The sequence below is a fragment of the Filicampus tigris genome, chromosome 14 (assembly GCF_054856515.1).
Source record: "Filicampus tigris isolate MCC_2025a chromosome 14, RoL_Ftig_1.0, whole genome shotgun sequence".
Taxonomy (NCBI): domain Eukaryota; kingdom Metazoa; phylum Chordata; class Actinopteri; order Syngnathiformes; family Syngnathidae; genus Filicampus; species Filicampus tigris.
This window is the reverse complement of record NC_141230.1, coordinates 7,536,473-7,563,409: the sequence shown is the minus strand read 5'-3', so window position 1 is coordinate 7,563,409 and position 26,937 is coordinate 7,536,473. Positions and strand designations below refer to the sequence as shown.

At 40.2% G+C, this 26,937-nt stretch overlaps 1 protein-coding gene across 4 annotated transcripts in view; it reads left to right on the top strand.

The window, feature by feature from the left end:
• Positions 1 to 398: 398 nt before the first annotated feature.
• Positions 399 to 26,937, top strand: part of kalrna (kalirin RhoGEF kinase a) — a 142,465-nt gene continuing 115,926 nt past the window's right edge. For all 4 annotated transcript variants that reach the window (XM_086050859.1, XM_086050860.1, XM_086050858.1 and 1 more), the window contains exon 1: positions 399 to 698. In XM_086050859.1, the coding sequence (XP_085906985.1) occupies positions 632 to 698 (67 nt within the window). In that variant the 5' untranslated portion in view covers positions 399 to 631. The remainder of the gene's footprint in view (positions 699 to 26,937) is intronic.

The following is a 26,937-nucleotide window of genomic DNA, read 5'->3' as shown; positions in this document are numbered from 1 at the left end:
ATGAAGGATTGACGTTGATTGATGTAGCTTGAATGATTGACGAATAACATTAAAAACACGCTTTATTTTTTAACATATGAATGTAAACCATTGACTCTCAGCATCCACACAGCAATATGAGAAGAAAACAAATAAGTTTCCTAACACACAATCGCATTATGTCTGACTCTCAAGTCTCAACATTCATTCACACTAAATCACATATCATCATGACGATCCATCCGCATGCAAGCGTCTTCGCTGCCTGTATTTGGTCATAGTCGAACACGAAACAACACATATGATGCTAATAAAGGTCAGTGGACTGAATGAAGGGAGCGTAGGGGAGGAGGAGGGGGGGGGGGGTGGAGGAGGCGGGCGGCTGGAAGGAGGGAGGGGGGAGGCAGAGAGACCCTGGCGGAGCAGCGGGGAGGTTGGACGGGGAACAATAGAGAGGAGCGCCGCCAGCCTTCAGGCTCCAAACAAACGCAGAAGGCGACAGAAAGCGAGCCCAGGAGCGGGATGGAGGCCACCGAAAGTGGACCCTGGACATGTGAGGACTAACACCGAGTGGATTTGTTTTTTGGACCTTCGCGTCTCTCTTTTGTTTTGACTCATTTGTCGGTGGGGTTGTGCTGAACCGGAATCCGGCATGAACCCCGCAGAAGCGGCCGAGGAGGCGCCCAGCGACCCCGACACTGATGCATTCTTCAAAACAGGTAGGAAGACAGGGAGGGAAGGACATGAAAAAAATGGCCAGATCTGGGACCTTAACGCCTGTCCTCAACGTGAGGAGGGGAGCTGGTTTGTTTCACATCAGCCCGGTGTCGTTCTGCAGCTTTTAACATCTCGTCCCTACGTGCTTCTTCGCGTTTGTGCACGTCCACTTTCTGTCAATGTGTGTGTCTGCGTAAAGTGCGCGCGCGTGCGTGCGTGTGTTCACATCTAAAAAGCAAGAAGACTCCCATGCTTGAATCAGCTGCTCCAAGACGCCAGGAAATGTGTTCCCTAATGTGCAACTCAATGACGTTATCGCAATGATGTTCAAGCCTCTGCAGACGGCGCGTGCGTGCGTGCCCGCGCGTGGTGTCTGTGTTGATGTCTCCTGCGTTCACGGAGACATCACGTGATGTGTGTGCGCGTTTTATGGTAAAAATTGCCCTTATAAGCAGCCTTTTAGATGTCATTAGTGTTTTTTTTTTTTCTTCTAGGGACTGGAGTGTCAATCAATCGATGGTCCCTCGAATAGATCGGTTTTGAGGGTCAGCGAAATTGTAGGCATTGGTAGATATGAAATAATTATAGGGCCTCACTGCATGTAACTGCTGAATGTAGAGCATTTTAGAATTTTGGAAAATTTTGACATGTGTATAAAATGGACGATAGGGTGAACTGAGGTTTTTACTCCCCACTCTTGACTATGCAGTTACAAGTGCAAGTTAAAGGCATGAATTGAGACTTGTTGACTTGATTCAAAGAGCAGAGGCTCATTATGTTACTGTAATATTCGATGGTGCCCTACCACCAAGCCATCCTCTTTCAACTTGAGCGACACTGTGATGCTCTTATCAAAATACCTGCAAGAGGCAGGGCCAAGTTGCCATGGCAACACAATGTGATCAAGTTAAAAGCAAGGACGTACTCCCTGATGGGTGAATGATTTAAAACAGCAGACCAAAGAATAGATTTGTGTGTGATTTGGGTTGTGTATTTATGAATTATGAACAGAAGTCTGAACAGTTCCATATAGCAATCAGTATTAGCACAAAACCTTCAGGCTTCTGCTAGGAAAAAACAGGAAAAGGAAAAACTAGAACAACTACAAGATCTTTATTTGGGGTTAATCAGAGACATTTTAAATGATGGCAGGATTGTTCTGACTCCAATTTACTTAACATAAGTTTCAATGTGATTGATTAATTCTATAAACAGCCACATCCTCGTTATAAGGCCGAGTGTGCACCATCTACATTATTTCATTTGTTTATTCTCCCTCTTAAAAAGATTTTTTAATTGAGTTCCGTGGGGTTTTGGGATTTGGCCACATTAATTCTGGAAAAATGATTTATCTTGGACACATTTTTAGTTCACAAAAGCCTTGCATTCGAACAGGGGTGTGTAGACTTTTTATACTTACTATCTTTTTTATGTGGCTTGACATTGTGTGTGGGGAGCATGCATGTGGTAAAAGGTGAGATCCTCAACATCCCCCCTGCCGACCAATTGTCCCCTTATCAGATGTGTTCTGGCACCAAAACTGTCAACACCCCTAAACTTCTGATTGTAGAATAAAGAGCAAACATCTTGGTAAGATTCTCAGGGCAGTGTTGACATTGAAATTTCCCAAAATGTCAGATACTAATGGGATGAAAAAAACCCCAAAAAAACACTGCTTGCTAAATAAGCCTTCTTCAAAATGAGAACATGTAACACACTTTACTTTGGTTATTACTTTTTGGAGAAAATTTCCTATTCCAATGGCGTCTGACCTATTTAAACAGCACACATCTATTTTAACGGACTGGGATGAACCTAAAGAAGGCACCTTCCAAGTTTCGCAGCAGCACATCTGACCCATTGGCGTTGCCTCACAGCACGGCCAAACGCCTCGTCACTTCCTGGTTTGTGCATCCAGGCGTGCAGAGCTTGTTAACAAGGCGCGTGTGTATCCATTTCCTTCAAGTTCCCGGTGAGGTCTCATTAGCTGTCTATGATTCATGTGAAATGCATCTCGGCCCCGCTGCCGCCGTAATGGACGCTCTCTCTGCGTCTTGAGTCCATCAGATTTAATAATGTCTTATAAGCGCCACCGTGTCTCTCCTTCACTTGACACTTTGCCGAGATCTTGAAGCTAGGCGATTGAGAAAGTCTTGTTCCAAAAGAAGGAGCATTCAAACTAGGCCGGTTCAGTTACTCGTTACCGGTACTTACCAGCATTGCTATCAAAGTGACGCTAAACCGTCTATTTGATTTGACCTTGATTGTTATACTTCTTTTTGCATTTGTGTGACCGTTAAAAATGTTAAAATGTTACATAAACACTGCCTGTGTGGTTAATGAAGGTTTTATGACAGCTTGAGCCCTGTTTGGATCTTTTTTTTTTTCCATATTCCATATTATTTTGACATATTTTTTTCGGATTCAGATCTACATCACAAGTGTCACTACTCCTACAAATGTATGCAAATGAGCCCCATTTGCTGATAGATGAACTTACAAAAGCACACAAGAGAAGTTGATTGCGTGGGTGCATGCATATTAAGTGTATACACAAGCAGAAAAATGCTGCGTGTCAATGTTAATCAGCCGTTTTATAAATAGAAAGTAGGATTATCAGTCGGCGACAGGAAGTGCCGTGCACATGCGCGCCCGCGCACCTTCATATCTACATGCATGCTCTTTAGCAGACGCCATCCGTTACATGCGTTAGCATGTCAGTAAAGTACCTTCTGTCTTTGCAAATTTAGACTCACCTGTTGTTATTGTACCCTAAACGATTGACGTGTTGAGTTACAAAAAGGCAAAAAACCTCCCAGATTTTAGTTGTTGCTGAGAATTTGTCTTCAGCTCAAAATCCGTCATGATTTGTCGGGTCGTATTTTTTATGAGGTTACTGGAATTTTGAAGATACATATTCGCCGAAGAATCTGGTGCCCCGGCTGACACGGGGTAACACACACACAGAGTTTGTGTTGTCCGCTATTTGGCTACTAAGGCCAACGATGGGGGCTGCGGCTGCTTCATCATGTTGAGTGTCATTTAGTGGTCTGGACCAAGATGAAATCATCACTCTTAAATTCACCTCAGATGGGACATTTTAACGATGAGGCGTTCTATTTGTTCATCAGTTTTCAGTAAACTGGAACCTACAATCCATATTTGTATTATATAAGTGCTCTCATTGATTTATGTGGAACATTCAGTGTGATTTCAGTACTGGCTGCAAATGACACTTCAACATGATACGAACATTGTCAATGTCAAAAGTTTCCGTAAGTTTATTCACATGTCAACAAACAGTACAGCTGCACAGTGCACAAACATCAGCATACTCAAGTATACCACACAACGTGTGGAAAGAGACACCCCAGAGCAGATACTCAAAGCTTGGGTGGAGGCTGAGGACGTTTTACACATAAGAACAAAGGAACCCCCCCCCCCCCCCCCCGACCCCCCAAAAAAAAAAATCCAGCAATGTAAAATACACCAACAAATAATACAATGTTAAAAAAGACTTATCGTGAAATACTCTTTATGTAGAGTGTATTAGTACACACTTCTTTATTAGTTAATCGATCAGAAGTTGGACTAGAGTCCTTAAAGCGGAAGTCAACCCAAACATATTTTTTTCCGGAGCATGTTCTGTGCAGGCCCACTAGTTAAGACACGGCATTCTGATTAATATTGCGTTCGCGGAATATGAGTTAAGCGACAAAATCCACCCGCTTTTAGCCATCTCAGGGGGCGGCCATTTTGTTACTTCTGTCGACTGAAAATGACATCACAGGTGCTCAGGGCTCAGGTAACGACCAATCATGGCACAGCTTCAGAAAACAGGTGAGCTGTGATTGGTCGTTACGTGAGCCCTATATATATATATATATATATATATATATATATATATATATATATATATATATATATATATATATATATATATATATATATATATATACACTATATGCATATATATAGGTCTGGGAGTTGTTCAGTTTGCGTGTGTGCGGGGGTTGGAGGGGGTGGGGTGTGCGGGTGGTGGTGCGCCTGGTGAACAGAGACATTACACGGCCGAGTAACCAGTAATCCGTTCATTGACTTGGATTCAAACACACATAAAGCACATTGCTTTCCTCCATCTTTCATCCAGATGAACCTTCAATGTAAAGCAGATGGGGGGAGGGTGTGTGTAACCATGTGATTTATTTAGGAAAGGGTTGTGTGGGGGGTTCATATTACTAATCAGACTCCCACTGGTGGCGCAGTGTCCAATTTGTGGGGTCAACTTAATCAATTAGTAAGTTCATGTAAATGGATTCAAGCGTGCAACAAAGACTTTTGTTTGAAAACACAATTATGCGATCAGACAGGAATAGATGAAAATAAATCAATTCTTATGGTAATCATTTTGAAACAATTTACAAATGAATAGAAGTAAATCTCTTCCAGGGTGAGACTATCAGCATCATAAAATGTATACTAACTTTACGGATGCTTTTAAAGTAAACATTTAACAACATAATTGTCATAATAATAAACATAAACAATAACATAGTTTATTGTTTTCTAAGTGTAAAAAAGTGGTAAGCTTAACCATTGTTAATGGTTTCATCAATAGAACCTTGACAAAGTTATGTCTCCGATGAGCCTCATGCATCTAATTTTTTCACATTCATAATTGTCAAATAAGTTTAAAAAAAAGATGTTAGCAACTGTAAAAGTAAAAACAGCAAAACACTGGTTTTATTTAGATAAAAATAGAAGTAGTCTGTTCAAACACAAATCTGGAGCCTTCTGTCTATGACTATTGTTTTATGTTAGCATTGCAAAAAAGGTGATAGTCGATTAATCAGCAACTGATCGATTATCAAATTAATCAATAATTATCTTGATAAGCGGTTAAGTTTCAGTTTAGAGACATTTAATTTGAAATAGTCCTAATCCTTTCAGCCTCTCAACAGTAAATATTCTCCAATTTCTGAAGTCATCAATGAAAGCAGACTGATTAGCTTTGTGGGTTTTTTCTTTTCAAAATGAGACAATTGCAAACATCTGCTTTTGCTTTGGAAAACAATAATCAACATTTTAGCCAATTTTCTGATGAATTTTCAGACCAAAACAGAAACTGAATCATCCTCAATTTGTTTTGGTATTTTCTCTATTTGCATGAAATAATGTTCTGTTTTTGAATAAAGGGGTGGAAATTGAAACATAGTAACCTCTTCAAGTTTTTCTACTAACAGTGACAAAACCCTCCTTCAAAAGCCAAAGAAAAAGCAAAACATACAGGTTCATCTTTTGATGCTTGCTTCACTGCAAGTCTTGTCTTAAACAGTATTTGCTGATGTCCTGCTTGACTGAGTGCATGAGCGTTGGGCATCGTTTGAATATGGATGATTCCGGTTCTTCGATTTGATTTCGGTTCCTAACGATTCTCAATTACAATTCTTAACAAAAAAAGGAGGGCGGTCACCAGATTTTTGGGGGGGATAAAATCATACGAGTGTCTCTGTTCTTCATATTCTTGAACGTATAGTATGTATGTATGTATATGCTGTGTATGCTACAAGCTAAAATGAGTACAATTTGCGTTTGTGTCGTGACTCACTGCTTTAGTGCGTCGGCCGAGGCGGGGCAGCTGACCCCGCGAAGGGTAACCCGCGCCACTGCGTCCCACCGTTTCAAACGCATCATTCGCACCGCCCCGCCCGCGCGAACTAAATAGACTCCAATTGAAACGCACCACCAGAAACGCTCCCAACGCAGTTGGTGTGAACGTAGCAATACAGTAGTGAGGACGGATGATAGGCTGGCGATCTACACACGACTCCTTTACGATCGCGATCGACGTAATGGGCACCCCAGGTGTACTGCCAGGTTGCTTTACTGTACATTGAGTGAATGTCACATGTGCTACACTGTTGGGTATGAATCAGCACGCTAGCTTTTATGTCTATGCTCCAAGCGGGTTAATACATGCAATTATACGATCTGCTAGGTAATGCCTAGTGTGACAATTTCATCCTCCCAATCCGTGTTGGGTGTCATCTAATTCCATACATTCTGGTCGACGGCTGTGTATAACGTCAGTATTAGTGTGGTTACTACACAAAAGCAGATTGCGTCAATAATGAATATGCAAATAAAAGAAGTGGAAGAGCAATTCCAAGCTGCTTGATGTGGGTACTATTTAAAATCAATAGAGTGCTTGTTAATGGTGCTCCGATCGATCAGCCACTGATCTTCCGTGAAAAAGTATGTGATCGGCATATGTTGATCAATGCTTTTCATTACCCATCACAAAAGACGATCACATCGAAAGTCCTCTTAAAGGTGTCTCATCCGTCTCTTTATGAAAAAGACTCATATACAAGTCCCAACAGTAAATATTGTCATCTTTCTGTAGTCGCCCATGTAGGCACCATCTCCTTCCCGTTTTATAGCTCTGACGCCGCCTCAGAGGACAGAATATTCCCTGTCCAATGTCCCCGTTCTACCCCCCACACTTCCACCCCATCCCCATATTGTGTCAGTGCCATTCTTTGGTTACGGGAGCGGCACAGAAGAAGAGTGGAAAAATGTCGGCTTCTCCAGACAGCGTCAAATGTGCCAACTCACCTCTGTTACATTCCTAATACTACCTTGGAACATAAAATGTCACTGAGGTGATTTCCGGTCCACCCCCCCCCCCCCCCGCCTCCCATTCCGTGTCAGTGCCATTTATACAGGCCAGTGGAAAAATAGTAGCTTTTACAGGCAGTGTTAAATGGGAAGTCAACCCCAACATATTTTTAGCAGAATATGTTCTATGCAGGCCCACTAGTCTACACACGGCATTCTGATTAATATTGCGTTTGTGGAATATGAGTGCTACTAGCACAGGGGGCGGCCATTTGATCACTTCTGTCGTCTGAAAATGACATCACAACTACCCAGGGGTCAGGTAACGACCAATCACGGCTCAGCTTTAGAAAACAGGCGAGCTGTGATCAGTGGTTACGTCAGCCCTGAGCAACTTCGATCTTCAGTCGACAGAAGTGACAAAATGGCCGCCCCCTGAGATGGCTAGAAGTGGGTGCATTTTGCTGCTTAACCTATATTCCACAAATGCAATATTAATATATCGACTAGTGGGCCTGCATAGAACATATTCTGGCAAAAAATATGTTTGGGTTGACTTCCACTTTAAAGGGTCTGAGTCCTTGTGTGAGGCATGTGATCCAATCACTTCCTGTCACATGTTCAGGGTCAAAATGTTCACCAGCAGGCCACCGCCCTGATTCCTGAGTCATGGTGAGGACACTCACAGGGAAGTGCTACTGAACCGTGATTTATTTACGTGTGTGTGTGTGTGCCCGGCGTGTGCGTGTGTGCTTACGCTGTCATCACAAACAATGCGGTGGTGCTGAGGAGAGAGCAGGGAATCCCTCCCTCCATCCAGCCCTTTGTCTCCTCTACACACCCACTGGCAGATGGGTGTGAAGTGAGTGTGTGCGTGCGTGTGCTTGCGTGTGTCAAGCAGACACAAGTGCTTCTGATGTGGATTAGCCCTTATTAACCACCAGGGGACGAGTGAGAGTGTTAAATAGATAAATACAAAGAAATGACTTCCTTTTCGTCCTCCTCTTCCTCCCCCTTCTTCTTCCCTTTGTCTCCTCTTCTTTCCGTAAAAGCTTCCTTGCGTCCACACACATGCAGCCATATGTTGTGTGCGCGTGGACTGCGCGCGTTCGTGTAATGAGCATCTGTTTTCAATGTAATCGATCACAAAGGGATCTGGTGCGCGGGTGCATGTGTGTGTGTGTGTGTTACTAGCCGGTTAGCAGTGCTAGCTAATAGACCCTGATGTTATTAACCGCTGTGAGCAGGTGTGTGCGTGTGACCTGTGTCACAGGATGCTTTTATTTTGATTGACAGCTGATGGATAAAAGCCTCACATAATCAAATCAACCCTCAATCACAAAATAAATACAGTGGCGCTTTGAGATGCGAGTGACCCGACTTATCTTTCTGAGATAGGAGCCGTCGTTCGGCCGACAGTGAACAATTTCAAGGCTTCAACCTGATTATTTCCACTCCCAGTTGAAGTTTACAGTCAAACTGAACATAAAACAAAGATAACTGTATCTTGTGTGTTAAAACAACCACATAACTTTTCTTGAGTAAAGCATGTTTAGCTTAATGCAAACAATGCGAAACACCTTTAAGAAACAGAAATTTAAACACAAACAGTGGAGCTACACATGTAGACAAACAACATAATACTTATAGACATATTATATATTCTTTTGTGAAAAATGCCAAATATTATTGGAGTGTACATACTTCCCACAGGTGGCTAAGGCGCGCCCACCACAAGGGGCAGCATCATGTTCACAGAAATGAAGCACTAAATGTATAATACATATCCATATAATACAAAATCTGTTATACATTATAATACATATAATATGGAGGTGCAATGATTGATCGACGACTAATCGAGTATAAAACTAATTGATTTTGGATAATCAATTAATCGTTTAGAGTCCTAAAACTGTCCAAATCCGCAGAATTTAAACCTCTCGGCAGTAAATATTCTCAGATTTCTTGAGACCTCTATGAAAGCTGACAGATTGTTATTGATTCATAATAAGACGTTTACAAACATCTGCTTCTACTTTGGAAAGTAATAATCAACATATTTGGCCCCATACTAACATGTTTTGGCCCAAACCACGAACCAAATCATGAACAAAATTATATTTGTGTGTTTTATGCACTGCAATTTGAAAAAAAACCCAACCTGTTTTTGAATATAGTGATGGAAATTAAAACATGTTATTTAAAACCCAATTCATCAAATAATGAACAAAATAATCGACAGATTAATCCAGAATTAAAATAATCATTATAATACATATCCCGTTGACACATGAATTATATATATCAACACATGAATTATATAATCAACTAGGGCTGGACGATTAATCAAAATTTAATCAGGATTTAAATTTTGGCTTCTCTCAATCTTTAAAACATTGTAATCAAAGAAAAAACTGTAATGTGCAGAGTGGCGCATTGTGTTTATGAATTTCCGATGATGTGAAAGTACCCTGAATGCACCATACTGCTTGCGTAGCAAGCATGTAGCGTATGTGAATGATTGTGGAAAATAATCTAATTTGCAATTTTTTGCCTGGAAATATCAGTTGCGATTTTTTTCAAGGTAATTTTCGAATGTATTTTTCAACAATTAATCTTTTTTACAAGAAACAATATCAGATCGGTTAGCCATTATAGAATACTGAGGTAAAGGCAAATGAAGCATTAATTATTATGAAAGACAGTTTATCTACCATTAATTAGAGGTATAAACTTACTAAATATTTTGATGTGCAGTTTGGTAAGCGTTCACCACGACAGCATAATTCTGACACACAGGTGTGGTGTAAACATAACAAGTATAAACAGATTCTATACCGTAAAGGCACAAAATCAAGGGCAGATTGCAACAAGAATGTAAACAAATCAGTTGCTTTGCCACTTCCTACATATCACTTTCCTTCATGAAACATAATGTAAAGGTCGACTGCACTTCATAATCACTCAACTTTATAAAAAAACAATTTCGAAAAACAATCCAGTGGCCAGTGACCACTCAATACACGTCACTTCATTTCATGAAACATATGTCAATGTGGACTGCTCATCTTGAAGCACTCACTCAAATGACCATATAGATGAATAAATAAATAAAATATACATGTATAAAATTAAAGCTTGCATGATCTCCACTTACTAACATCGCACACGTCAACCGGTAGGAAAAGTAAGATAATGACAACCTTTTGACGTAATATCAAGTGCCAGCGGGCATTACAACTCAGCGGTGTCTCATGCTCATCATCTCATCATTAAACATCTTTTTGCGAGTTGAAAGCTAGCATGGAGCTAGCGCAGCAGCGTTCAGTTTTCTGTGAATCCCCATCACCCCGCCACTGTCAGTAAAGTATCGATCATTTAAACTGCAGTCTTTGCGATTGCAAATAAAATTACTCAAATCGCGATTATATTGCAAACATATTTGATCGTCTAGATCTCGTTTATTGTAAAACTAAACACATAACACAAACAATCACACGTATTGTGTATTTAAATGAAAAGGCAAAATAACGCGTTTTTAAATCATCGCTTGCGCTAATGCTAAAGTCAATGGATCCATTCGAATGCTAACAGGGAAATTAGCATAGACTCTGGGAGTGATACAGTAGTCCTTCAAATAACAACTATTCAGACACGAACACATACACACATGCAGGTAAGATAACACTTCCCAATCTGTGAAACAGAAGTAATACTAATAGAGTTCAATCACATCTTTCTCCTGAGGTCACCCTAAATGTGTACTCCTAACCTTGGATGCAATCTGAATTCTCGTGGTATTTGTGAGTAAACAAATCCTTGTTTATTTAACTCAAACACCACACGCACCATCATTTTGTTTCATGGCCATTCCGAGTCTTTCTGGAGGTTGTGTTCGGCACATTGAGATTGACAGTATGAAAATGGGCCTCGAGTACGAGGCAAGAATGTAGAATGAGTTTTTACCCCGCGCCTCACCATGTGAGAGGAACCACAAGTCATTCCTTCCTCTTACCGGCTCATCCCAGAAATCTCTTCTTGACCAATGAGGGCATGCCTTGGACACACACAAACACACGCACACACACGTCCAAACACAAATACGCTGTCTAAATAGAGCTTGCTTGACAAGCGACAGCATGCTTGACCCTGTGCAATTACTCTCCAGCATTCGTTTAAATGTGTGTGTGCTTGTGTGTGTGAGTGATGGCTCCCCAGTGGCTGGTTGAGCAGATAAGAATCCTTGAAGCCGGTCAGACCCCAACACCATTTAGTTGATCTCCAACACTCTTACTGTGTATTGATCACAGGCCTCTGTCAAATATCACGTCCAGTAATTGTGTGTTACCTCCACCAAGAAACTCATGATTTATAGCAAGCGAATTTGTTATGTTTGTTTGTGACTTATTAGGGATTTTTTTTTGTGGGCAGCTCAAGATGGTCTTTCCCATACAATTTGACTTTGCACATCGGATTGTCAGATATTTCACATTTTATCCAAAATCTGTGATATGTTGATGTGTAGGGCTGCTCGATTATGAAAAAAATATTAATCATGATTATTTTTGGTAATAGTTGAAATCATGATTATTCAAAGGATCATTTATTTTTTGGTACAAAGCAAAAACATTTTAACACTATAATTATGTAAGTTACTTTTGGACCAAATAAAATGTATAGAATTAGTTGTTGTAAAATAAATTTAAAAAATGTGCAAATGTATAAATTCAAGTATGATTTCCTTGTGTAAACAAACATATATTAATAATATTTTTTTACAATTATGCCAATTTTGTAATCGTGGAGTGTAATAATCGTAATTGTAATTGAATTTCGATTAATTGCACAGCCCTATTGAAATGTCATAATTTACCGATTAATCAATGACCCCATTGATCAGATCCGCAAAATAAGACTTTACAGCAAACACGATCTCGGTCACTCCAGGGATATTCTTTCTCGGGTTTCTCGGGCATGTACAGTCTGAAAAAGGTAACACAGGTGGTCATTGATTTCACAGGGGACTAATGTTGATGCCCGTACTGCTGAAGCCACTAAACGTGTGTTGATGGAATAATTACAAACGAGGTTGATTCGTTGTCACAGTTTTTGCTCATGTGTTCCATTTTGATAAGATGTTGCCTCAGTCTAGAAATAGAACCAGATAGATCTGAGCTATAATACGCTCTTATGTGGTTCAAGTGTTACCAATTAGTACTGCTGACGGTTTTGGACTTTTAGTGCGGTTTTATTTACGAGTTTCCACATACTTTGTTGCCACTGCTAATTGGTGCGTTATCCTGAGCTACGCCGCTAGCAAAAATCTACTCTGCATCAACAAGGAAATGACTGCTGTAGTGTGTATGTGCTGATGAGTGTGCGTTATGGAGAAACACAATGGAGGTGGCATGTGTTCTCTATCAAATTTGACCTCAAATTAAATGTAATTCCCTATTGCAGTTGCACGTTTACAAGTTAACAAAGTTATGGCCTGCTAATTGGTACTCGCAGGAAATGTTAACGCTCAAAGACATACTGATGCTGATAACTACGTTTGATGTCAGTCTGACAAATTTTAACTCTTAATTTTGTAAGTTAGCTATCCTAGTGGAATATTGCTAAAATCTACAATGCACAATATAAGTGCAAACTAAATTTGTGTTGTATAGAAAGCATAAGATTTTTTAAAAGTGCCAATAAGAATCTGCAATTTGCTTCTGAATTAGAACTTTGCCAACCCTATCGTGTAGGTGCATTAGCTATACTGGGAACAGCAATATCCTGTGCAGAATCAAGCTTTTTATTATTAATATTTTGAATGTATACAAGGCTCAAAATAACTTATTTTTTCTTTGAGGAGCAATTTTGCTAATCAATGAATTTGAGGAGCAAATTACAAATTTTGAGAAGTAATTTTTTCGCAAGGTTTTTTATGGAAACAACAACAAATGCAAAGGCCGACAGTATATCAGGGTGGTTGAATGTAGGGCTGCAGCCATCAAATATTTCAGTATTCGAGTATCCTACTGAAAATTCTGCAGAATAATCATGTATTTGGGTAAAGCATTTTTTTATACTAAATACATCTCACTTTATAACGAACAGCCTCTCCTTTTTGATTTAATCAACAGATGTTATTTCTTAAATCCACACTGTGCATAGCAGCAAACTGTATTCTATTGTTGAAAAGCATTTTTTATTGGGGCAATTTCAAACAAATATAAACTCAAACCTAGCATTTCTTGTATCAATAAGATGAGGCGATAAATACAAAAATGCTTTAATAGCCTTCACGCAACTTTACTTGAGCAGCTAGCAGCATGCTTAGACTAGCTAACTAGGAATAAGACCAATATTCAGGACTACAAGTTTTGGAAGTGCGAAAGGCTCGAAAATGAAGACACTTTGAAAGGAGAAAGTTGAAATGGTAAACTAGATTAAATGTTGATTAATATTCTCATCAATTTCAGTTCAAGTGAGTAGATAAGGGGTGCCCATTACGTAGATCGCGATCGACCGGCCGATCGCAAAGGCATTCTGGGTAGATCGCCAGACTATCATCCGTCCTCACTACTGTATTGCTACGTTCATGCTACGCTCACACTAACTGCGTTGGGAGCGTTTCTGGCGGCGCGTTTGAGTTGGAGTCAATGTAGAGGGCGCGGTTGCGTGCGGGGCGGCGCGAATGATGCGTTTGGATCGGTGGGATGCAGACCGAAGCACCGGAAATCCGCCCATTCGCTCCATTCGGCTCGTGTAAAACAAGTTAACTTTTTTTGCCATTGCGCCTCGTGGCAGCCAATCAGCATCGGGCATACTAAGTCACACACAGCCACTCAGCGTCCTGTTCACTCGACGGCCGGCAATATTGTTAGCATTAGCATAGTGTACAAAAAGGTTGACTTGTTTTATACGCGCCGAATGGAGCGAATGGGCGGATTGTTGTTGCTGCAAATCTACTTGAGGCTAGCTATCAGCAGCTACTGTCCGGACTATGCGTTCCTGGCTGATTCCATTCAGTGCAAGTCATCAGAGTAAGGTAATTACAAAACATTTTTGTTGTTGTATTGTGCTGTATATGTTAATGCAGTCATGCAAGGTACACCAGCATATACGGTAGATATAAAAATAATTCTCAATATATTTATAAATAATGTGTTTTGCATTTTTAGTAGGTGCTGGATCATTTTGACTCGGTCATGTCATAAGTAGCTCTCAGGCTAAAAAAGTGTGGGCACCCCTGGTGTAGACGGTTCATTTGTTACATACCAATCCTCAAGAAGGAGTTGAATCATTTTTGAACATTATGTTCTACTGACCTCCAGCTCACCTATGACGATGAAGTCAGAAGTGTCATTGTTGGCGAATACAATCATGATGAAGAAGAGCAGTGGAGCAGCGAATGACAATGACTACATGTCTTGATGGGTTGCAGAAATAAATCCGTGCAGCATGTTGCTCAGGTCCGAAAATAGCTCAATCTTCCTGGAGCCGTTCCTTTCTGGGGAGAAAAACAACAACACAATCAGCCGCAAATCAGCGAAGGTCAAGTGTGGGAGAAACAAATGCAGGGGGAAAAAAGGACTTTGCAAAGAGTTGGAATCATGTTGAAATTGTCACCAGCTGCATGCCGCTTGCTCGCTAAACTTTGAAAAATTGTATTATTTCTGAACATCATCTTACCATTGTCCGGCCTCCCTGTGTGGAGTTTGCATGTTCTCCCCATGCCTGCGTGGGTTTTCTCCGGGTACTCCGGTTTCCTCCCACATTCCAAAAACATGCATGGTAAGTTGATTGGACTCTCTAAATTGCCCCTAGGTGTGATTGTGAGTGTGAGTGGTTGTTTGTCTTTGTGTGCCCTGCGATTGGCTGGCAACCAATTCAGGGTGTCCCCCGCCTACTGCCCTTAGACAGCTGGGATAGGCTCCAGCACGCCCGCGACCCTTGTGAGGATAAGCGGTATAGATAATGGATGGATCTTACCATTGTTGTCATCATTTAAAGCGAGAGTCAACCCAAACATATTTTTTTTTACAGAATATGTTCCATGCAGGCCCACTAGTTGAAATACGGCATTCTGATTAATATTGTGTTGTGGAGTATAAATTAAGCAGCAAAATGCAGCCACTTTTAGCCATCTCAGGGGGCGGCCATTTTGTGAGTTAATAAAGGCTTTATGATGGAAATTTGACCCTCGGTTGTGAATAGAAATTTACAGTGATTAAAAAAAGAAAAATTGCCTTTTTTATGTTAATGGCATGGAAATTTCTTACATACAGAAGCAGTGTCTATTCCTTGACGATCAGTTAGTTTGGTTGAACCTTTTGGTGCAGGCTGCGGATAAAGAAGAAACGAGCTTCCAGGATGAAACTATCATGGTACCGTAGAGAGGGGCAAAAAAGACTGCTTTTTGATTCTTTAATGAATTTTGGATGAGTATCATTAAAGCATCAAACAGCGAGACGACAGTGCCAGAATATTTCAAAGATCACAGCATAACTGCACCCTCCTCGACCTGCTCATAGCGCGGATTAATGTTTCCACTCACACGCTCTATTAATAGGCTACACCCAGCCAGGTTTTGTCCGCTCAATTACTGCCTGACACATATGTTCCTCTGCATGTGTGTGTTGGCTCAGGTTAACTGTGCTTTCATTCCAAATCAAACGCAGGATTAGAAAGAAAGAAAGACAAGACAAAAAAATGTCGGAAAAGGCTATGTTACTTGACAACACAAAGGAGACACAAGAACACAAGAAGGAGATACTGTACGAGATGGAAGGAGTGTTGAATTGGTCCCAGATGATTCGTTCATTCGCTTAGTCATTCCACCAACAACTTTTGGAAAATGAATGACACTTGGTTGGTTTTAATATGCGCATACCAGTGCTGCATTATGCCGCTGCAAAATGCTGGTGGTTATGGTGGAGCACATACGCACGCACTACACTTCACCCCGATGTGCTTCTAATTAGGGGTGTACCAAAAACCGGCTTGAACCGGAAGACAGTTTTTTGATTTAAAAGGTGCGAGTGCATCAATCAAATCGAATCAAATTGTTCCACTTTGAAATGTATCGAGATCCGTATCGAATCGTCTTTTATAGGAGAGATATATCTTCGAAGGAATCGGCACATTTAAAGTACTGGCAAATTCATTCGAATGTGTGTCAAATAACAAATACACTGTCGAACTGAGCCACACTATATCAAATCGAATCGTGATCTCACCGAGGCGAACCGAACCGAATCGTTCCTCTTTCAAATCGAAACATCCTTGAATCGTTTCACACCTATCGAAAACCGTATGGAATGTTCGTTTGTGGAGAGATGCACACCCTACTTCTAATACATCATATTAACATCACATTTAATGTTTATGTGCACCTCTTATGAGCCATATTCACATCATATTTAATTGTCTCTGCACCTCTAATGTACCATTTTCACCTAATATGTAATGTCTATACAACTAATGTCCCTCACACGGTATTAATCAAAATCATAATAGCAGTGCTTGTATAGAGAAAAAACATTCACATGCTAGTTCACATTCACACATTTTTGAATCTCCAATGATACATGATACATGTAATTTTCATTATATTTAACGTTCTGTACCTGTACACCTAATGAGTAATGCGTTGTACACAGTATACAGTACATCCCCAAAAAAGGTATTCAAAGCACAAGACTAAAGAGGACAAACAGTTTGTGTAGTTGTGTGTCTTTTGTGTCAAACTTTCGGAAGGTGCGCACAACACTTTGGGATTCCCGGTTGTCAATGATGGAATAAAACTGGGAAAAAATCTACGTGCATCCAATTGTAACTGGTAGTAGTCTCTTTTAATTTCATTTTACCGGCTGAAAACATGTACATGCAACCTATGCCACCTCCACAAACACACTAAACTGCCACTGTCCATTTTACACACATACACATTCCAGGTTTGACCACCGCGTCTTAAGTTTTTCCTCTGCGCAGCTGCTGTCTGCACACTGAAAGCGGATCTAATGGGCGAGAGACAGCAAACGGAGCATGTGAGGGCCAGAGAGAATTTCATCTGATAGCTGCAACACGTGTTCCATGTTTTAATGTTCACTTCCTCTAGGAAGGCACCTATATGGCATCCTCTTGACCTCTGACATCGCCGCTTAATTAAGCCCACATGTGTGTACACAGTGAATGCTTGTGTACACATAATGGGCCCTATTTTCGTAGACACGCGCCCGCATGCTCGGCGTTAAAAACAGGCGCAATTTCCTTTTTGTGTCCGGACAAGCGTAGGTTAGCGTGTTTGTGAAGTTGTGAAGTCTGCGTTCCGGCAGACCGATGCCATTTTCTATTACACTTCCCCAGCGCACTTGCCAATTTGATGAGCAAAAATTAGACAATTTTACAAACAAAAAACCTAAAAGCAGGTCTAAATGGTGGCGCAGATGGTGTAACACCCTTTTGATGTATTTAATCAAGGCACAGACATGTGTGGCGAAAGTCACCGTATTTCATTCATAAATATGACAACAGCATGCATCGATCCCTCTGAATCACTGTAGAAATCGAACGAATTATAATCATTAGCGTCTTAAAAATATTTGAATAGCACCCCAATTGGTGGGGATGCAAAGGTGGTCTCCAATTGCCCACGTCACATGCGCGGCCAACTACGTCATCCGCAAGGGGAGATCTTGCAGTTTACCTGTATATATGCACCTTGCACATGCCTATGTTATGCACGACTATTTCTGCTTCCGCGACGTTTAACGCTATGTGCGCTTCGACCGCCCTTATTTTAATGCAAATGAGGGGAGCCGCTACGATTGGTCGGGAGTCTGCAACTTTCCATCCCACAATGGCGCACAACAGCACAAACATACACCTTTACGCCCAATTCTACCTGTGCAAAGTCCAGGAAAATATGCCAAAAAGAAGACTCCACCCATGCGCAGACTGCGCTTTGTGCTAGACTTGCGCTGGTCAAGAAAATAGGGCCCATAAGTGTACAGTCGGGTGGCACGGTGGTTAGCACGTCCGCCTCACAGTTGAGAGGTCGTGGGTTCGATTCCGGCCCTGCCCTTCCTGTGTGGAGTTTGCATGTGTTCTCCCCGTGCCTGTGTGGGTTTTCTCCGGGTACTCCGGTTTCCTCCCACATTCCAAAAACATGCATGGTAGGTTAATTGGACACTCTAAATTGCCCCTAGGTGTGATTGTGAGTGCGGTTGTTTGTTTGTATTTGTGTGCCCTGCGATTGGCTGGCAACCAGTTCAGGGTGTACCCCTCCTACTGCCCGATGACAGCTGGGATAGGTTCCAGCACTCCCCGCGGCCCTTGTGGCGATAAGCGGTCTAGATAATGGATGGATGCGTACAGTCACATTATGTTCAGGTGTTCGCACATGGATCAAACATGATTGGTGGGTATTTAATAGGGGTGTAACGGTACACGTGGGTGTATTAATACAGTAATTTCAGTATGGCATGTCCGGTTCGGTCCACTTGTGTTCGGTTCGGTCCACTTATTAGCGCGAGCTTACGCACGGGCGCTATTGACTGTTGCATGCGGGAGAGGAGAGTGGCGGCACAACAGTGAGAGCCAGAAAAGAGCCAGAGCTCGAAAGTCCCCCCGTACACTGCGGTATCCTGTTTGGGAACATTCTGGCTGTCCTGTTAAAATCGCCGATGGGCAAAGCTACGTGGTTAAGTCGGAAAGTTGCATGCCGACATTGCTACATGAAATCAGCGGCAGGTAGCACGTCTAAAATGCACGGCATCATCCGACTGTGAATGTTTCTTAGACGAGGGAGCAAAAACGTCAAATTTAAATAGCGAGATGTATCATGTTCTAGCGTCTTTCAGGAACATGCTGTCAGATATAGTTTAATTATCACGTTTTTATTAATCAAAGTACAACTGCTCGCGCTCTTCTTTCTCCGCTGCTCCACTCGCTTGCCGTACGATGCATTCAAGAACCTCGGAAACATCACAACTCAGCAACACACAAATCCGACCACAACACAGATAACCCAATTCGTTACAATATGCTGTTGAACATTGAAAGATTTCAATGTCTAAAAAGTGTATACAATTTCATAAAGACTTTTTCAAGTTACTGTATTTTTTTTCATTATAAAAAGAGTTTTAAAATAGTTAGCAATAATTTTAACAGTTATTGTATGTATTTTTTTCATCACAAAAAGTGTATATATGTACTGTAATGACAACTTGGCTTTAACTTGAATACTTAGATCTGTCATAGGCTGTTGCTGCTGAGTGTTTAAAGATTTCAGTGTTTTAATAATTTACAAAATTAAGAGAACTTTATTGTTAGTGTATTTTTTATTCTGGTGTAGAATATCACCCGAATGGTTCGCTTTTATTCATTTATTTGAAAAAAAGTACAGTTTACTTCACATCTTTTTAAAATAAGAATATTTTAAAAAAAATAAATCTGTTTTTTTGTACTGAAAATATACCGAACAGAACCGAAACGTGATTTAGCGTAGTGTTACATCCCTAGTATTTAATGTACTTTACGTGGCTTATTTATTTTGCAATACGGGAGCGTTTGTTTGGTTCATCCCAAGGATAAAATGTTGAATAATGACAGATCCCTGTGGGAGCACTTTGTTATATGTGTGTGTGTGTGTGTGTGTTGTGCTGAGTCAGCTGCATCCAGATGGCATCTCTGTGTGTGGTTGGAGCATCGCACAAATGACTTCACCCTGCACCCTCAAAGCACCACACTCCCACCAGCCTCTATAACCCTTGATGTGATTGGCTGAAACTGAATGGCTCACACGTTGCCAACGATAAGAAGAGTGGAGCAACACACACATGAAACAAATGAAAAGGCATACACACAAGGTCGTTGTTGGTTCATGGGGCTGTTGAGAGTTGTAGTGTTGTTTGTCGCCTGCATTTAAGGAAGCGTGTCACAGGAAGTGCATGGATGGCAACACCGAGGGTTTATTAGGAGGAAGAGACCATTGTTATTGTCTTTGTTGCAATGGAAACACAGGAGAGTGCCAAACTGACACACGATAGATGGATATACATGTGCAGTATAATAGGGCTGGGCAATTAATCGAAATTGAATGATGATTTGGATTTTGCTGTATTATAAAAAACGTAATACAAGAAAAACTATGCTGAATGTGCGGTGAGTTTGCAAGTTCCCGACTTTGTGAAACAACCCTGAACACACCGTGTTGCTTGCATGCGCAGCAAATGTGATGCATAATGTAAACTTCTGTGAATAACACACAAAAAAAATCAGGGGGTATTGTATTATACAGGCTTAATAAGAAATTAGTCATTTTCACTTTGTTTTGATGTTTTCAAGTACCTGGGCAGTACCTTGTCATAAAAAAAATATATAGAATGACTGATTAATAGTGCATACACAACGTAACTCAATATTCTTCACATTTACTTTTATTAAACGTAAAACATTTAAAAGAATTTACACATAGAGTTAAATAGATTCAAAAGCAAAGTAATGAAATAAAAAAAAAAATCGAACTAAAAGTGCGTACAGTGCAAGAACAAGATTTTCAAACACATGATCTTGAGAATACTTTGAAAGACCTCAATCATAATTATGGGAAAAGAGCATAGTTTTTACCTAGATTTAAAATATTTAAACTTTATTGGTATGTTTTTAATCAAATCCGGGAATATCATACACAAGTACAGCGGAAAAAATGCTTTTTAAGGCTGATTTTGGAGGGGGCGGTATTATGTACGTGTTTTTCAAGGGATTTTACGGTATGCGATTCTGCCCTGAGTGTGCGTCAAGCTGTTTAATGACATCCCAGTTGGAGTTTACTGTAAACTTAAAGACACAACATAAATAATTAAATACACTGTATATTTAAATACAACACATGCATGCATGACACCACACTTACACTAAGAGGCCACGTGCACAGCAGGAACAGCTGGTATGTATTTGTGTTTATAGTTTAGTTTTTATTGCTATGATTATAGTATATTATTATTTTACTTCCTTCATTATTTTTTTCTTGTACTTCTTTCAAGTTACTATTTAAAGTTGAGTTTTCAATGGTTTCCACATTATATGGCAGTAAATACTAGAGGTGTAACGGTACGCTAAATCACATTTCGGTTCTGTTCGGTTTCTTGGAAACTTCGGTTCGGTATATTTTCGGTACAAAAAAAAAAAACAGATTTTTTTTTTTAAATATGTTTATTTTGAAAAGATGACAAGTAAACAGTATATTCTTTAGAAAAAATAAATAAAAGTGAACTATTCGGGTGATATTCTAAGAAATTACACCAGAATAAAAAAGACACTAACAATAAAGATCTCTTAATTTTGTAAATTAAGACACTGAAATCTTTAAACACTCAGCAGCAACAGCCTATGACACATCTAAGTATTCTAGTTAAAGACAAGTTGTCATTACTGTACATTTATACACTTTTTGTGATGAAAAAAATACACACAATAACAATGTTACAATTATTACTAACTTTATTAAAACTCTTTTTATAATGAAATATAGTAACTTTAAAGTCTATATGAAATTATTTACACTTTTTAGGCATTAAAATCTTTGAATGTGCAACAGCATATTGTAACGAATTGGGTTATCTGTGTTGTGGTCGGATTTGTGTGTTGCTGAGTTGTGATGTTTCCGAGGTTCTTGAATGCATCGTACGGCAAGCGAGTGGAGCAGCGGAGAAAGAAGAGCGCGAGCAGTTGTACTTTGATTAATAAAAACGTGATAATTAAACTATATCTGACAGCATGTTCCTGAAAGACGCTACAATATGATAAATTTCGCGATTTAAATTTGACGTTTTTGCTCCCTCGTCTAAGAAACATTCACAGTCGGATGATGCCGTGCATTTTAGACGTGCTACCTGCCGCTGATTTCATGTAGCAATGTCGGCATGCAACTTTCCGACTTAACCACGTAGCTTTGCCATTCCCCAGCCGTCTATCCGCCTGTTTGTCAAGCTGGACCAAATATGACCGTATCTTCTGGAGTATAAGCCGCACCTTTATATAAACCGCATCCACTCCATTAAAAAAAAATAAATAAATGAAAAAACGATTTACAAGCCACACCTATTTATGTTGAAAAATTTAATATTTACTGCATTTATAGAATGATTTTGGAACTGTAAATGTTGATGTATGTACCTGAACAGACTCTTTCCTAACAGTGCCTTTTAACACGGCAGCAACTTTGCTGATTAAAACGGAACAGAACCAAGAGAAAACAACCAGTACTTACCTTCATTTCACTTAAGTTATTCTTTAATTAAATGTAATTCATTTTATTGGTTGGATGGACTTTAATTTGCCTGAAGATGATTTTGTATTTTCATCTGATTGAATGGTTGTTTTTTACAGTTACTCAGTACTTGATTAATTTTTTCACCAAGTACTTTTTTACTTTTACTTAAGTACTTATTTGAATGACGACTTTTTACTTCTACTTGAGTCGTATTATTCTGAAGTAACAGTACTCTTACTTGAGTACAATTTTTGACTACTCTACCCACCTCTGCCCTTACTGCACTGAATGTAAACCAAACTGTGACCTTAAAACCAAGATGCCGACTGACCTGTGGTTTCTGGCGTACTGTTACATCCCAAATAGATACCTAGACTGATACCATAAATAAATAGCATTGATACCATAGATATACAATACATGCTGTATATCATTGATACCAGAGCAAAAAAACATTGATTGATACCGTAGATTGATACTGTGCTGCTTTTCATTATTTCTGCAGTGTTTGTGACCTGGGTGTGATGCCTGGAAAGGACTTAAGTGTTACAAGCACTTTTTCTCTTTGTGTGTGTCCACATGCGTGTGTGTGTGTTTCAGATCAGTGTGTGGTTTTTGTTCTGTAGAAGAGTGATGGATGTGGTTTTCCTCTGCAGGGAAATCTGGAGCCAAGACCATTAATGTGTGTGTGTGTGTGTGGCAGGAAACTGTCACACTGTGCTTGGAGCATTAAAAATACACGCACGTTTATAATATGTTATAATATTTAAGAAATAAATTATTCTGCATGGCGGTATCCATTCGGTTTCTTGGGATTAAGACCACTGTCATCACCATAGTGGAATTCTGATTCATTCTCATGCAAAAATATACACTAAATACTTTGCATCGCTTAGAATTTCACCACATGGAAAAATGTTGTCATCTGTGAATTGATTTAGAGGCATAAGCACTCACTTATTTAACTCACTGACCGGCAGGGGAAGGTCAAAATACAAATTAGAATCAGCTCTCAATATGATGCAAACCATCCGTTGACGTGTACAAATGAAGTCTGCAACTCACTTTTGTATTACGCCTTCATCATTTTGATGAGGGCCGAATTCACAGAATGAACCGTGGCCACTCATAGCGCCTTCAATAGCACTTCATTTGCACCCGCAGTTTGCTCCATCTTAACGTGCTATTCACAAAGGATATTGCGCTATCAACGCAAATGCCGGCAAAGTTTGCCAGCGGAGCGCAATTTTTTTTCCCCCTGGTTGCAATAAGCCACACATGACAAAGTACAAATGCTGGCTGTGCTCCAAGAACACCGTGGCAGAACAATGGCAGTTAGGAAAAGAAAGAGAAAATTTCCCGAACACAAGCTCGGGATCCCCTAACCCTAACCACCTGTCAGAAAGCTGTTATCAATAGTCACTAAAATTCGCACGCACATCTGATTGCTTGAGTTTGATTGATATTTTGGAGTTTATGGACATCATGATTTTCCTCCTGAAGCGACATTATGCTGTAGTGCGTGCCTATGGAGAGGAAGACATCACATTACAGTGCCCAAAAAAATCCAAAATGTGGTGACGATTGTTTCGATATTTTACAAAGTTGAAATAGGCATGAGTATAGATGTGCATGTGAATTTTTATAACTACTGGTTGTACAGTAGCGATTAAGGGCGTACATTAAGGGCCCTGTTTTGTGTTGAGCACAAGTCTAGCGCAAAGCGCAGTCTATCTGTGCACATGGGTTTCTTTGTTATTTTGGTATTTGGTATTTTGCTGGACTCCCACAACGATTCAAACACCCCTTTCAACCTATGAAAATGCCAAGGGAAAGCAATCTCCAACCATGCGCCCGATTGTGACTGTCCTTTGCATTTGACTTGCGCTGGGCATGAAAATATGTTTTTATAAAGTGCAATATTATAGAATGCTATTTGTTTTATTATTGGTCACTCGGCGAAATATGATTTTCTTTTACGTTTTTTTTCCATTTTTTTACAGCATTTTCACGGAACAAACTAAACGCATTTTAAGGCACCACTGTACTGTTAATTAACCAGTTTCCAATGATAAGGGGATGGTAGCGAACATATGTTAATATTGTCTGAAATTACAGTATATGTATTACCATTTGGTTCTTATGAATAATTAACAGTTATTCTGCTATATGTGTGTGTCGTCTGAGTTGGATCATTATCCTCCAAGGGACCCCCTAGGAGAGGCCAGGAGCAGCTGTGCCACCACATGCGCCACAGTCTGACACCTCACATTATTGTTATGTATACTGTATGTCTATAAATATGTATTTATGTACTGTAGATGTTAATTAGCAGCATAGAGCTTCAAATGAAGCTTGAAGTTTTACATGCGGTACATAATGGTACTACTACTAAGTTTCCTGGAGAACATAATAGGTGTCACAGTTTTGCATTCTTGCATGTCAACAAAGTCTCCGATTCAGTAGGACACCGACTGTCACTGTGGCAACATAAGTTCTGGCAGCCGGTTGTCGGGGCAGCTGTTTCCAGGCTACGTGCTGCCTCACCTGTCGCCCTCTAAAGACATGTAGACATGCACGCACACACACACAGCCACACACGCACACACACACACACACACAGACACACATAGTCTAATGGGGGTGTGATGGTATTAGTCTTAAGAGCGCCAGCCAAAACGCCCACACAGTAAAAGTTGACATGGCATGACATGCACACACACACACACACCTGCAATTTAGTAGTCCAAGCATCATCAGTGCGCTGATACTACTATGTGAGCAGAATTTTGAAGCTGGGAACATACCACAACCTACCCTGATGCAATATAGGTAAAATACATTGGCAGTCCTCCTACCAGTAATCCTGGGTTATTATTTTTCTGTGTGTGCTGATTTTCTAGGTTGGATGAGTGTGTGTGTGTGTGTGTGTGTGTGTGTGTGTGTGTGGTGGGTTGGTGTCAGTGGTAATGGCTCTAGCAGGACTGCGTGTCAACCTTTAACATGCACATGTCTGGAAACTTTGAGCGAGTGCATGCGTGCGCGTGTATGTGTGTGTGTGTAGTAGCAGCTACCATGACCTTAACCCTCCTGTTTGTCATGTGAATAGTCAGCGATAAGATAAATCCAACACACACATGCTGTATACTTGCTCCCACAATATTAGGTACCAGTGTACAATCACACTCTCATGACCTCCTGTTTAGGTTAGCTAATTCAAATATACATACTTTTCAACATGTGGGGGACAAACCGGGCAAGCAGAGGCTCATAAAAAAGTCAGGACAGGGTTGGTTCCTGTCGTTGACATGACCTTGTGCTGGCAACTGAAACATACTTCAAACATACATTCGACATGTTTTCATCTCCTAGTTTTGTATTCAATGTCCCGTGTATATTTAACACCCACCTTGCCTACCCACTACTTGCTCTTACGGTAAGTTAGTTTAAGTATTCTGACAATGGGCCTCACTCACTAAGAAATGTGTAGTAATTAGGACTGTTTTGATTTAAGTTAGATTAAAGCATACAATTCCATATGAATTTATTGCACGTGCATTCTGCTTTGCTTATGCCATTATCACAATGACGTTTTTCAATATATTGTGCAGCCCTAATTTAAAATATGCCTCCTCTGTATAGGTAGAACCTCCCCCCCCAAAAAAAACATAATAGTAGCTCTCTTTTTCAAGTCTTACTTCAATATGACAATGTTCTATTCTATTTTCGAAAATGTGATCTTACAGTTACGTTATTAACAACCAAATAAATCATATAGCGTAAACATGTCCTTACAATCCGAGTTCCTTTTAATGGCTGCAGCAATATTGGCCCGCTGTCAGTGGTCGTGATGACTTATATATTACAAAAAAAACAAACAAAAAAAAAAGAAATGAAGAAAGATCCAGCCGTGGCAGTCACGCTCCTCTGCTTTTCATACACATTTCGAAGGAAAAATCACATAACTTTACACTCACGCTCTCTGCTTAGCAATGGAACAAGCTATACTAAGCTAAGTTAGCTGGATAAGCTTTCACTTGAACCAAGACAGGCACAATGATTTAGTGGCAGATGCTTTGCTCCTGCAAAGTAGTGATGGGATGCACTGCGATGAGGCTTTAGCCAAGATTGGGCAATTAATTTTTGCAAAGGGACCTCATGACAAACTGAAATGCTTGCCGAGGGCCAAGCCAACATCTTGAACTCAACTTTGTCAATTTTTTTTTTTTTTACGCATCTAGGGAAAGTGTATTGTCTCGATAAGCAGCTATATGTGTACATATGGTATGTATTGTTATAATTATGAAATACACGGTTTCAAAAATGACAGTGCTCAACAAATGTTTACT